The sequence below is a fragment of the Corvus kubaryi genome, unplaced genomic scaffold (assembly GCF_017639235.1).
Source record: "Corvus kubaryi isolate FWS band 111438036 unplaced genomic scaffold, C.kubaryi_AGA036_p1.0 124, whole genome shotgun sequence".
Taxonomy (NCBI): Eukaryota; Metazoa; Chordata; class Aves; order Passeriformes; family Corvidae; genus Corvus; species Corvus kubaryi.
Window position 1 is genome coordinate 48,529 of NW_024580659.1, and position 12,658 is coordinate 61,186.

Here is a 12,658-nt window from a genome sequence, read left to right on the forward strand (position 1 = left end):
CTGAGTTGGCTTCAAGCTGATTTATTTTCTTTAGCTAAACTTGGATGGATCCTTTTCATCAATTAAAATCTTAGGAATTTCACCATCCCCCATTAACTGCATTCAGCTTATGAGACTTGTCAGCTTTTTCAGTTTTGTTTCTGAGCTGAAGGCACAAGAAAGGAGACTGTTCTAGTATTTTATGAATTTAGGGGTTTTTAGCTAGTTGAGTATGGTCTACCAAACACATTTAAATTTCCAAATATTAGTCAAAATGTTCTTGGGATAAAGATCACCAGTGGCCTTGAGGTGAATAGGACTGATCCTTATCATAAGAAAGGTATAAATTACTTTAAATTACTTGGCCTTTTCCTTATATTCACTGTCTTACTGTAAAAGACTTTGGGGTTTCTTTGGTGGGTTTTTCTTGGTGGGTTCTTTTTTCCTTTTCTTCTAAAACTTAAAATGGCCCATGTGAAGTATAAAGGGGGGGGGGAAGTGTATTTTGTTTATAGAGGATTTAAGGAACTCAGATGAAACCAAGTTGTGAAAGTTAGACCTGAGGATTGTGTTGGAAGCCTGATCTTGATAGAACTGGCCCTGCTATCAGATGTCTGAAAAAAGGCCTCAAGCTCAAAAGTTTAAAATCCTCAGTTGAAAACTTTGAAGGAATTCTGTGTTTTAGATAAGAATTGGTGATGTTTGTTCCTCTGAGTGCACAGTAAAAAAGGGAGTGCATAGTCAGATACAACAAGGAACTGTGAAGGTTGTAATTTGGTTCCTCGTAAAGCCTGTGGGTTCCTGAAGTAGGAAACAGCTGCAGGCAGTGTCATCGAGGCTGGGCTGCACTTCATTGTAGGCACAGAAGCTCTTGGCATCCCAATCTCAAGGTCTTAACTGGCAGCCCAGCACTGCTGTCAGCAGCCACCTGCAGCCTGTGTGAATTCCATGTAGGATCTGCAAAGGTGCTTCTTACCTGTGCTTGCCATTGACAGACGGGACTGAATATTGGGACTGTAGTGGCTGCTGGATTTATTTATCCTGTGCCAGAACTCATCTGAAAATTCAGCAACTGCAGTGTAGAGCTCAGCCAACCGAGAGGCTGAAGGTCTTGTTCTTGCAGAGCTGCAGCCCAGCCCGAACCCTCACAGACTTGGTGGTGTTCTGCTCTTCATGGAATGGAAAGTCATTCCAGGAGCAGTCCCTGTGGGAATGTGTGTTTTTAAAGGTTATGGAAAAGGGGCCATCAAATCATATCAACAGTCCTGCAAGCTGAGACAAGGCCTAATCTGTTTAAAAAAGCAAAGGAGGACGGAGCTGTGCCCTGTGTGGGGCTTTCTGTTGCCTCTGACCTGAACCTTGTTGTGTGGTCCCTATTTATTTCCCATTCAGTAGGTGGTATTATGAGATCAAAACTCTGGCAATCCACATCTTGTGCAGCCTGTTTTAAATGTTTTGCTAAGAGCTCCTGGGAAGAACATGTTGAGCAGCTGAAAACAGTTGAGTTTATTGACCTTGTAGCATGGGAATTAATATAACCTCATAGGAAATTACTGAGTAACGTCTACTAATGAACAGTAATACACTGATTTTTTAGGGCTGAATTCACTACAAGAATCTATGCATCTAGAAGCAATACATGAGGAATGCCTGATCTCATTAGGTGATTGGTTACACGAGTGCATGAACATGTGCAAGGAACAGTTGGTATTGCAAAAGCAGAGTATCGAGTTTCCTGGCATGTTCAAAGTTATAATAGGTGAAGTTTTTATATGACAATATCAATATATGGTAGTGGATAATTGAAAGACTGACAGAAGAGGAGGGATGTAACAGTTTTCTGAGTATGTTGCTTCATTAGAAACCTTAGAAAGTTTTTATTGGGAGGGTTGGGGTTTTTTTAATGGATTTTACTTTCTACAGTAGAGGCATCTAAATAGTCCTCATCATGTAGTGTTTCTACTAACACAGCAACAAGTAGTCATAAACAATTTACACTGGAATAAAACAAGTTGAAAATTGATGTAAGCAATATTATCTGCAGCAAATAGTGTCTGGTTACTCTAAAATACCCTTGAACTACTGTATGGAATTATGAATCTCTGCTGAGGAGAGTCACTGTTGTCAGCTGACTCTTAGTGTTTTTAGTAGTTTAATAGCTTGTTTAATAAATATGCTTTGCTTTATCCTCTGTATTTTTATACAGCCTGCTTGGGTTGTTCCAAGATAGATGACTTTGGGCTGTGTTTTCCTCCCATGTGGAGTTCTGGGAATAGTTGTCTGGTTTTGCAACCACTGTTTACTGGTGCAGGTATATTTGTTTTCCTGAGGCAGCATTAGCAGTTGGACCTCAAACTTTAACAGAGTCTTTAGTTTGCCTGATTTGTGTCTTATATAAAATTATATAAATGATCACAGTATCTGACAGGTATCTTGCAATCATTAATAAACATTGGAAATAAACTAAAAGAACCTCGTGTTTTGGAATGGAGGAAAGCAAGGAAGGTAATGGAGCTGAGTGTCTATTCCAAAGCTTCTCATTTATTTGGAGAAGAACTGCTGACTTCAGTGCCTTAAATTGGTAGATGTCTCAAAGAGATTGTGAATTCTACCATAATAATTTATATTAATACTTTATTCATTAACTTGTTCCATTCATTTATAGCTAAGGACTTCCTGCAGTTTTGTTAGAAGACTTAGAAAATGTGCCTGCAACTTCAGATTGTTCCCAGGTTTGTATCCAATCTGAAAATCATGTGTTATGAGCTTTTTTAGGCACTTTCAGGCAAGGATAAAGAGTAGATGTCTAAGCTATTTCCCAAAGCATTCCTGAATGATCATGAATAGGAAAATGTTTTGCATTAGCAAAAATTTTCCCCTTGTACGTGATGGAAAGTGCTTCCTATTTACGCTTTTGAGTGTGTTTAAGAGTGATGGTCCTTGATTTTACAATGACTACAGAATGTGTTTCTTTTCTTAAACACCTATTGCTCTAGAAATGTTCAAGCAACTACAGTTGTCCAGCCTGGTGGTGCAGAGGATTTTGCCAGGCAGCCTCTCAGCTCTTTCTTATAGTCTGGAAACTGAACATCACCCTTAAAATGGTTCTTAATTTTTATTATCCCTTCTTTCTTAAAGAGAATAAATCCTCTCCTTTTAGCACAAGACCTTGTAATGCTGGCACCACATTGCCTTCACCGCCTGCAGTGCAGTTATTACGCAGCCAGAATCTGTGACTTGGAAGCTTTCGCAGAAACACCAGGTGTTATTGCACATCATTCTGTGTCCTGGCATATTGTTTTATAAGGAAGGATATAATCTCTCTACCCTTTATTTCCTTCAGTTACTCTCCATTTTTATCTCAATTTTGTTTGGACTTCTTTTAATATTAATACCCTTTTGGAAGCGATGCTTGTGCATGCACCTGTATTGTGCCTGACATAAAATAAATGTGTCTTTTGATTTATGGCAGCTAATCTAATCAAAAGGGTTTCTCTATGGTTTGAATAATTTGTGAGTCACAGCTGCCCCTTGGCAGAGCTCGGGGTGGGAGTCTTATTTTGATCCAATCACTCTGACTGGAAGTTGTTTCTTCTATTACCTGTTCTGGGATCCTTAAAGGGCCTTACTGTGAAGACTTTAGTAAGGCTCACACTTAAACCAGCATTCAGAGAATCACAGAATGGTGAAAAGCTCATCCAGTTCTACCCCGTGCCATGGACAGGGGCACCATCTACTATCCCAGGTTGCTTCAAGCCTTCTCCAGCCTGGTCTGGAACACTTCCAGGCATGGGGCAGCCACAGCCTCTCTTTCCATTTCATTAAGGAGGGAAAGTTGATCTGGGCATTACAGACCGTCCATGGTAATCTGGCCACGTGTGTCCTTGTTCTGTCTTGCTTCTGACACCTTCTCTTGCCTTGTCCTATCACTTTTTGAAGAGTGGAGTAAATGCCTAAAGCTGTTTGTAGACAAAATGTAAACACCCATAACATTTTTGTTCTAAAAAAAATCAATTATTAAACTGGATCTTAGTGAGGGGATGGCATGAAATCAGTGCTTTGAGCAATTAAACTTTAATAGAACTGAGCTGATAGAAGTAGCTCCCTTTAAAAATGTCAGTTTTAATGAGACAGCTGTCCAGATCTCCCTTCACATCTTTGCCAAGCACTTGGCTTAATGCTGAAACTTCTAAATAAGTCTGTGTCTTGTAAATGCAGCCCCAGAATGGGGACTGGGGCAGTTGCTTAGAACTGGTAATGACTGAACTCGATACTGGGTTTAGCCACGGTGAAATGTTTGAGTGGAAAGGTGCTTTTTAGAAAAACAGAACAGTGACTTTGCACAGCAGTTGCACATCTGACAGATGTGTTTTCCATACTCACATTTTCTCCTCAGGTTCCTGTGCAATTCTGATTTTGGGAGGGAACTGTTCAAGTGGGAAGCATACATTACCCTTTCTGTCCTAAGCACAAGGCACTAGAAGCAGTGTGAATCCATAAAACACAGTGTTGCTAAGGCAAAGCATTCCTGAAACAGGAGTAATGAAATATTGCCTTACACGTGTGTGCTCCAATGGAACGCGCTCAAGGAAAACAGCACCAAGAGTTGTAGTTAGTTTATGGTAAGGAACATTTTATATTTTTAAAATACTCACTTTGCTTGTGGCTTTATCATAAATAACGATACAAGGCTTTTATAAAGGGTAACTGCTTTTTTTCTTCCATCTGTTAGATGGAAGCATTAAGAAGGATGTTGAAGATGGGGTTTAGATCAGTTTCTACTTTTCTGAAATAAAAGATCGTGAGTTTGTAAATGCTAATTGTTAACTGTGGTTATGACATGAAAAACAAGGGATCTCTTGGGATGTTGGTTAAGAAAGTGCTTTTGGGATCTGGGTGTGATAATGGTGGCGTGAGGTTTGAAATGTTTTCTTCCGTATGGCATCACAACAGATTCTATCGTCGTAGCAGATATCTCAAATTTACAGGCCACTATACAGGAGCACAGTTTGTCAGAGAGATCATAACCTTTACTGCTCAGGTTAGGTAGGTGTTTACATGGAAACTAGCTTCTAAAAGTACTCTGATTCTTTCATCTCAAAATTCATCCTATTACATGATGGTTCTGCTGGTTTGTATTAAAGGACAGCATTATGCAGTCAGGGAATATGGGGGTAAAATAGTTTACTGTTGTACTGACATTTACTTTTGCTGTATTTCTGAAGGTTATTTGGCTTTCTTTTTCTATGTTAGTCATTTTTTAAATGGACTTAAATCAAAAATCCTTTTCCTTGCAAAATCTAGTATTTGAGGAAATATAAGATAAGGAATATTAATTTACAGGAGGGTAACATCTAAACAGAAATTGTATGTATTAGCCTAAAATATAAATGAAAAATATGGATTCTGAAAAGCCAAGTAAGCTTTAATGAAGTTACTAATTTCTAGTTATTAATCACTAATTTTTTCTTAAGCAAGTAATAATTATGCTGCATCACAGTATTGCTGCTGGAGAAATGAGTATAGACAGTTGCTTTTATTATTTTTGCAGAATACTAGATTATTCTCTCACTTCCTGAATCTGGGCATCTTCTCATGATGTTCATACAAAAGTGGTTTCTTCATGCTAAAAAATTGGGCCCTTTTTACTGACTTGTGAGTGCCTGGTGCAGTCTGCTCCTTGTTTCACCTTGGAGAATAGAAAGAAGATAAAAGAGGATAGAGCTGGCAGAAGGATAATATGGTGACTGGATATTCTTGGTGGCCTAAATAGGATATAAATTTTGGAAAAATAGTGTCTTTTAGAATGGCAAGCCAGTTTTCCACAAACGAGTTAAGGTATTCTGGGAAGAGTGTTTCTGGAAGAAAATTATTTTCATAGGTCTTTATGTCTAAACAGCTTTTGGAAATAACACCGGCTGAAGAATTAAGAGGCAAGTCCATGCTTGTGTTCATGACTTGCTCCCTCTCTGTCCCTCTGGAAATTTTCCATCCTCTGGCAAACCTGTCAGCTCAAAATTTTTTCCGTTCTTAGCAGAGACTGTAACTCCGTAATAGTTGCTGCAAATGTAATTGTGAAGAGAAACTTTTCATTTCAGTGTTGCTGCCTGATTCTGATAGAAACCTTTGTGCGGGTGATGGGCAGCGCATGAGTAAATGAACGTGGTGTGTGAATCACTTCTCGAGGGGCTCTCTGTACGTGTGGTTACTCTGGTGCATCCAGGCTTGTTAAATTACCTGCTGCTGCACAGGGAGTTTGGGGCAAGGCTTGGCTGCCTGTGGAAATGTGTGAGATTCGCATCAACACTGAGTCCATAGTGCTGCTGTGCCAGAAATCTCATCGTCGTCACATTTCCCCTGGACAAAGATTTGAGACAGGAAAGTGTTCGTGCATAGGAACCCTGGCTGTGTGCTGTTCCCACTGCAACCACAGCAGCACAGTGGTTAAATCCAGAGCCTCGCTGTTCACTTGGGTAGGAATGTTCATATTTTATATGAAAAACTGCAGCGAGGCTGTCTGTTGGCAGCATGTTCAATTGAGCCAGTTTTTTACTGGCTCACATGGGCTTTGAGAAACATCCCAACTTGCTTCAAAATATTGATTAGTTTTGGAAGTCTTTTAAACATTGTGAAAGGCTTTTTTGTTTATTTCATACATAACCTTGTCTTCCATCTCACGTGATTCATTGAGTATGGAGAGTAAATCTTGCATTTATCTTAGCAGATAATTTAGACTGTGGTATGTGATACGTGGCATTTGGAATTAGAGTCAGATTTTCATTTACTCCAGAACTTTTCCATATGTTTCCTATTAGCAGCTTTGTTCTCAAATCTCTAGTCTCCCCAGAAAGGAGGGGAAAAGTCCCAACACAAGCCCAAGAAGCAATGTTTAATTCTAAACATAGAGAAGGAGGAAAAAAAATAGCCTTCAGAACACAATTTCATTATTTTTAGTTTACTGACTTTATTGTCATGCTGCTGTTAAATTCTGGTTGAAATGAAATGAAAATATTAATGTTGATTTTGCCTGTTGTGGGGTACAATAGTTTTTCTAGATAAATAGTGCAATATTTTAACTGGCAATTGAATGAATATGGAATGAGTATCTTCAAGAGGGAATGGCAGTTGCTTTTTAGGACATGGGTAAATGCTTTTTGAAATGACATTAAATTATTCTAAAATTGCTTAACAGTGAACTCATATCAGATTTTCTATGCACAACCTGGTTTAGATAGCTGAAATATTTTGCTGCTTTTAGCCAACAGGAAGGGTTAAAAATTTGCACAGCGTAGTTTATATTTTTGAACTGCTCTGGTCTGAGTCATTTCACTCACTTTTGGGAAATGCAGGTGCAGGAATTCCTAATGGGATACTCATTAACATTTTGGAAATTTCTACTATGTTTAAAATAGCCAAACTTTCCCTTCTTGATTTTTTTTTTTAAGAAAAGAAGCTTTTATCTTTGTCACTTATTTCACTCTTTTAATCCTTATTACCAATTATAACCAAATTTGACACAAGATAGAGGGAAATATTGTACTTGTTATTAACTTGTGAAAAATAGCAGCTGGGCAGAGGAAAGTGCTCTAGAGAGGTCCTTCAGCTGGGGAAGGGACAGTTCCAAACCTCCTGCTTAGGAGCAGCTGGAAGGCAGGAGGGGACAGAGCTGTGAGTAACCCCTTGGCACACGGCTGGCTCTGGCCCTTGGCAGCACAGAGGTGCTGTGGTGTGAGCTAGAGAGCAGGTGGAAGGACCTGAGGCTTGTACAACTCAAATCCATAGGAATCCAGGCTTCTGTAGCTTCTTTGCTCATGGAATAACTCAGTGACAGCAACACTGGGAACGAAGAGGTTGTCCTTATCCCTCTAAGGCAGCCCAGGACACTCTGAGCCATCCTTCCACAAGGACACATTGCTGGCTCACGTTCAACTTGTCCACCAGGATCCCCAGATCCTTTCCTGCAAAGCTGCTTTCCAGGGCAGCCATCACTCACCAGTGCATGGGGTTATTCCTCACTAGGTACAAGATTTTGGGCTTCCCTTTGGCTGAACTGCGTGAGCTCCTTTTGGCCCTTTCTCCAGCAGCATAACCCTAGAGAGTCATTTATCAGTCCCCAGTGAGCTGGCTGAGGGTGATGTATCCTGTCATCCTGATCACTAATGAAGATGGGGAACAGAGCTGGAGCCAGCACTGACCCCTGGGCTACACTGGCAGTTCCTGACCTCCAGCTAGAATCCACTCTGTGGCCTCTTTCCTCTCGCTGCCTTCCAGCCAGTTTTCAGTCCACCTCACTGTCTGCTCATCCAGCCCAAACTTCATTGTGCTTTTAGGATTTTGCAACTCTTTGTTCATAAGATCATGCAGTGAGTGATGTCCAAATAGCTGTGCTCTTTCTCTGTCCATTTGTCCTCCTTCCTGACACTTCTAGCCAGTTTGTCTGATATGCTGAATTCCTGCAGGTTTCATCCTGGGCAGAGCAGGAAGGCACTATTAATACTGAAAAAAACAAAATAAACATTTCTTCACCTTCTTTAACTCAGTCTACCAGCAGAAGAAAGCACCTAGATGATATGAAAGAAAATGTGTTTTATTGAAGGTATGTTTTGATTTACATTGTGTATATTTGCCACAGCTGATGGTGGAATTTAAAATAATGATTTAGTAGTATCTTATATTCTTTAAACTTTTTGTATCTTATTAAGTTTGCTGCTCTGTCTACTAATGCTGCAATATTGTTTGTATTGCTGTGTTTGAAGTACTGCATTAAATAGGTAGATATCAGGGAAAGAGGTGGGGAAAAGACTTGGAAAAATGAAAATATTTCATCCCTTGGTAATTTAATGGTGTAGAGCAGGACATAGACATATAGCAGGGTTTAGCAGTTCTCAAACAGTACTTTAGTACTCAAACAGGCCCCTCTGCTTAATGAGTGTTTGTGACGTTTACTGGGCTCTTCCTGTGCTCTAACAGTCTTTTGTTATTTATTCTTTAGAATGACTTTTCTTCCTATTTGTAGCAACAGGCTGCCATCCTCTGGTGAAACTGGTTAACTGTCATGTAGGGACCTGGCAGATTTTCCAAAAAGAGAAGCTGTTTAAAGTTTGAAAATCTTAGCTGGAATAAATACTATTTTTTTTGTTAGACAAATGTAGTTGTACAAGGTAAAGCAATAAGAGAAGGCTCTTTGAAGGATTTATATCAAGTCTCTCTTTCTGCCTCTTTCCTTTTCCTGTAACATTTGTGGAGACTGTAAAGGTGGAGTTGATTTCTTGACAGATTTTCTTCCCATCTGCCGAGAACTGCCTTGTTCTGTGGGAAGATCACTGAACACCAGTGTGTTATCATCAGTTAATTAATATTCTGTTAATTGCATTGCTGTCCATGTTCAGAAATCATTGCTGAAACTGCAAAAGGTGCATTTTATATCATAATGCTTGTGTCACTGACACATCCACCTGGGTCTGTGTTACAGTATGCCAAAGATGCAAGGTGTGAAAATTACTAATTATTATTACCACAATTGCCAGCTGAAGAAAAATATCTGAAAATAGTGGAGGAGCATTGAGCATATTTTTTGTCTTGTGTCATCCTATCAGTTTATGACGTGATCTAGGAAATTACTGGTTTTTCTCTAATAATAACTCCTACAGGAAATGGTTAAAATGAGCCATATGATACTTCTTCCCTGCTGTGATGCAAAATTGTCACTGTAGTTTAAATCACAGATGAAGTTTTTTTAAACTTCCAAGCTGGCTGAGTTTGCCCTGAGGATGGTGCAAACCTAAGCAGTTGATAAAATCTTTTGGAGATTATTTATTAAGAGTGAGGGTAGAGGTAGGTTCTTCAAAAGCAGTGCTGCAGTTTCTTCTATGAATGTTCTATGTATCCGTGGGTGCTGACTGTAGGAAGTTTCTCAGTCTGGGTGCATGGCCAAGAGGAAAGAGTGAGAAAGCAAGAGGGTTTTTAAGGCTGTGGAAGGATAGGATCAAGACTATATGGTCTTCTACCACTTAGGACTTTACTACATTTTTACAAAGTTTTCCCAATATCATGGGACTTCAACAGCAGGCCCAAAATTTGGTCAAACTCTTACACAAATACCTGTAAGGAATTCATAGGTTTAGAGAGTACAAGCATTCCTGTTGTCCATTGTTAACCCCAGTTAGATAAGGAATTGTTTGCATTCCCTGTTGTGTTTCCTTTTAAACCTTACCAGTGAATTAGTGTAGAATAATGTACTGCACAACACTGAGTTTATTCTTTCAGTTAAGCTACAGAACTGGAATCAGCTTCTTTGTTGGTGTTGGCGTTGCTGAAATGATGTGACTGGTTTAGCATGAGTGTTCATGAATGCATATAAATCAGTGAGTCATAGAAATGTAATCATTTTTCTGTTATCTACTGTATTTACGAACACCACATGGGGTTATGAGTTGTTATGGGACTGTGAGACAGGGGAGTCTGTCCTTAAGGGCATGTTGGTATTTGCTAGGAAATGCACTCCTTAGAAGCATCTTCAGAAGCCAGGAATAGAAAGATGCTTGGTCATCAACAGATTTCAGGTCTGGTGTTCTGTTTAGTCTTCTGGTTTTATTCTGCTTTGAAGTGTGTTACAGAATTTCTATTTGCAAATATTGTTCTTCAGTAAAAGCCTCCCCTGGTCTGCTCTGCCTCCTCTCTTCACATAGTTTTGTGTCTCAGCAGCAGAGTGGTGCTAACAAAATATTAACTACCAGGAGACCAAGCAGATGAGAAGAACTGAGATACTAGACTTGATGCTTATTGCATGGTGTACTTAGGAAGGCTGAGAGATTGGGAATTGAATTATTTCTTTGTAGTATTTTCTTCTGTGAGTCTGTGGAATTTTCCAAAGGCTTGGATTTTTAATTTTGTGCAAACCAGCAATGTTAAGTGACCTGTAAGCTCTGTAGATCTGGAAAAAGGAGCATGACAGGAGGTGTCTAGAGAAGAGTCACAAAGATGCTTGGTTATAATCTCAGAACGTTTTGACGTAAGCTACCATGTAATAAAGTATACACATGCAGGTATTCTGTATGTTTATTTAATTTATTTTGAATCCCAATAGCAAATATACACTAAATAGATATCTAAAATATCCATTTTATACAGTACTGTCAGTATTGAGAATTGTGTGTGCTGCCCTGCATAGGAAGGGCAGGGCAGTTCCAGCTGCTTGTTTTTGGCAATTGTAAGGTACTTCCATTAAAGAGGGATCCTTAACCCGTGTGATGTCAACATATAAAAGAGGAAAAGAATAAAGTGAAAAACACGATTACAGGATAAAGGAAAATGTTTGTGCTGACCTAAAGGGAGTTTAATAGTCATTCCTATTAAGCTTGAAGCATATGATAAATCTTGAATCCTACTTTTAATGTTCAGACTGCATCCAATTCTATCAATAGCAAAACATTGAAGGATATTTTCCTCTTAAAGTTGCAAGGAAAAATTACCAACAACTTTTAAAGGCTTTTTTCTGTTCTTGATATCAAACTTGCCTTTATCTCACTCGAGAGATTGTAAGAATATATTGTAGCTTAGAGACAATGGCCTGACAATATTGTAGCTTTTTATTGCATCTTTGCTCATTATCAAAAATGGCACAAGAAGTTGCCTTTCAAGTCTGATAATTTTTGGGTTTGTAACGTTTCTTACAACGCTTTCTGGGAGAGAAAAACGTCCTTTCTGTGGAAAAAGTCACTTCCACGTGATTTTTAGAATTTATTTGAAAGAATATATACAAATTATGTGATTTAAGGAAGAAATTTAACAGCTATAATAGGAAACATCAAATACAGTTTCCAGTTCCACTTTTAAGAGTCCTTCTGTAAGATATAAAGACTTTTGTTTAAATTATTCAAATGTAGGTTGAACATTGTCAAATAATAAAATGGATCCTACTTAACATATTGTTTCTAATTAATTACCTCTGAAATAGCAAATACTTTGTAAACGGTTAAATAGCATAAAATCGGCATTTTTCTGCAAATTTCAAGTATTGTAAAACTGATTTGGACAAGTTGCTTTTTGAAACAACCAACTTGGGTCTCACTTGAGGAAATTCCCAAGTTGAACACTGTTCCTGGCTAAAATGCACCGGAAAGTTGAAGGCTGAACCTCCCAGTACTTGACAGGGTTGTTGAAGAGGCTGATGCCACTGTACAGGGCTTTCTTCTTCCTTCGTCCTGTTGGACAGAAATCGTTCACTCCCAGTTTGGCAATATGGTTGGAATGAAGGAAGACAACCTGCAGCAATAGGAACAGAAAAATACAGGAGTTAGAATGAAAATGGGCAAAATATTCCTTGGCATGTAGGTGACTGAGGTTTGCTACAATGTCAGTTCCATGCAGACCTTGAGAGTAACAAGAGTTTAAAATTTGTGTTAAATCTTTAAAAAAAGTCTTCCTCCTTCCCCAGTCTCTCCCACAAGGAAAAGTCATATGGCATTTTATCATTGTTTTCAGAATAATTGGGTTCTATTCTTAGGGAACTTTGTCCTAAAATGCAATTTTATATTCTCTTGTAGTAAGAATTATAATGATGCAGTATTATATTCTCATTTTCATGAAACATTTTTTGAGTTTAGCATTTTGTTGTCTTCCCCCCCGGCTCCCGGGGGCGGGGGGGGGGGGGGGGGGGGGGGGGGGGGGGGGGGTGGGG

At 39.1% G+C, this 12,658-nt stretch overlaps 2 protein-coding genes across 2 annotated transcripts in view; one reads left to right on the forward strand and one right to left on the reverse strand.

The window, feature by feature from the left end:
* The window catches only part of LOC121659714 (centromere protein P), a 113,174-nt gene that overhangs the window by 40,540 nt on the left and 59,976 nt on the right, over window positions 1-12,658 (forward strand). The gene's annotated exons all lie outside the window — the stretch shown is intronic.
* ASPN (asporin) overlaps window positions 11,020-12,658 on the reverse strand; it is a 15,893-nt gene continuing 14,254 nt past the window's right edge. The window contains exon 8 of the mRNA XM_042018105.1: window positions 11,020-12,243. Coding sequence (XP_041874039.1) covers window positions 12,046-12,243 — 198 coding nt within the window. The 3' untranslated portion in view covers window positions 11,020-12,045. The remainder of the gene's footprint in view (window positions 12,244-12,658) is intronic.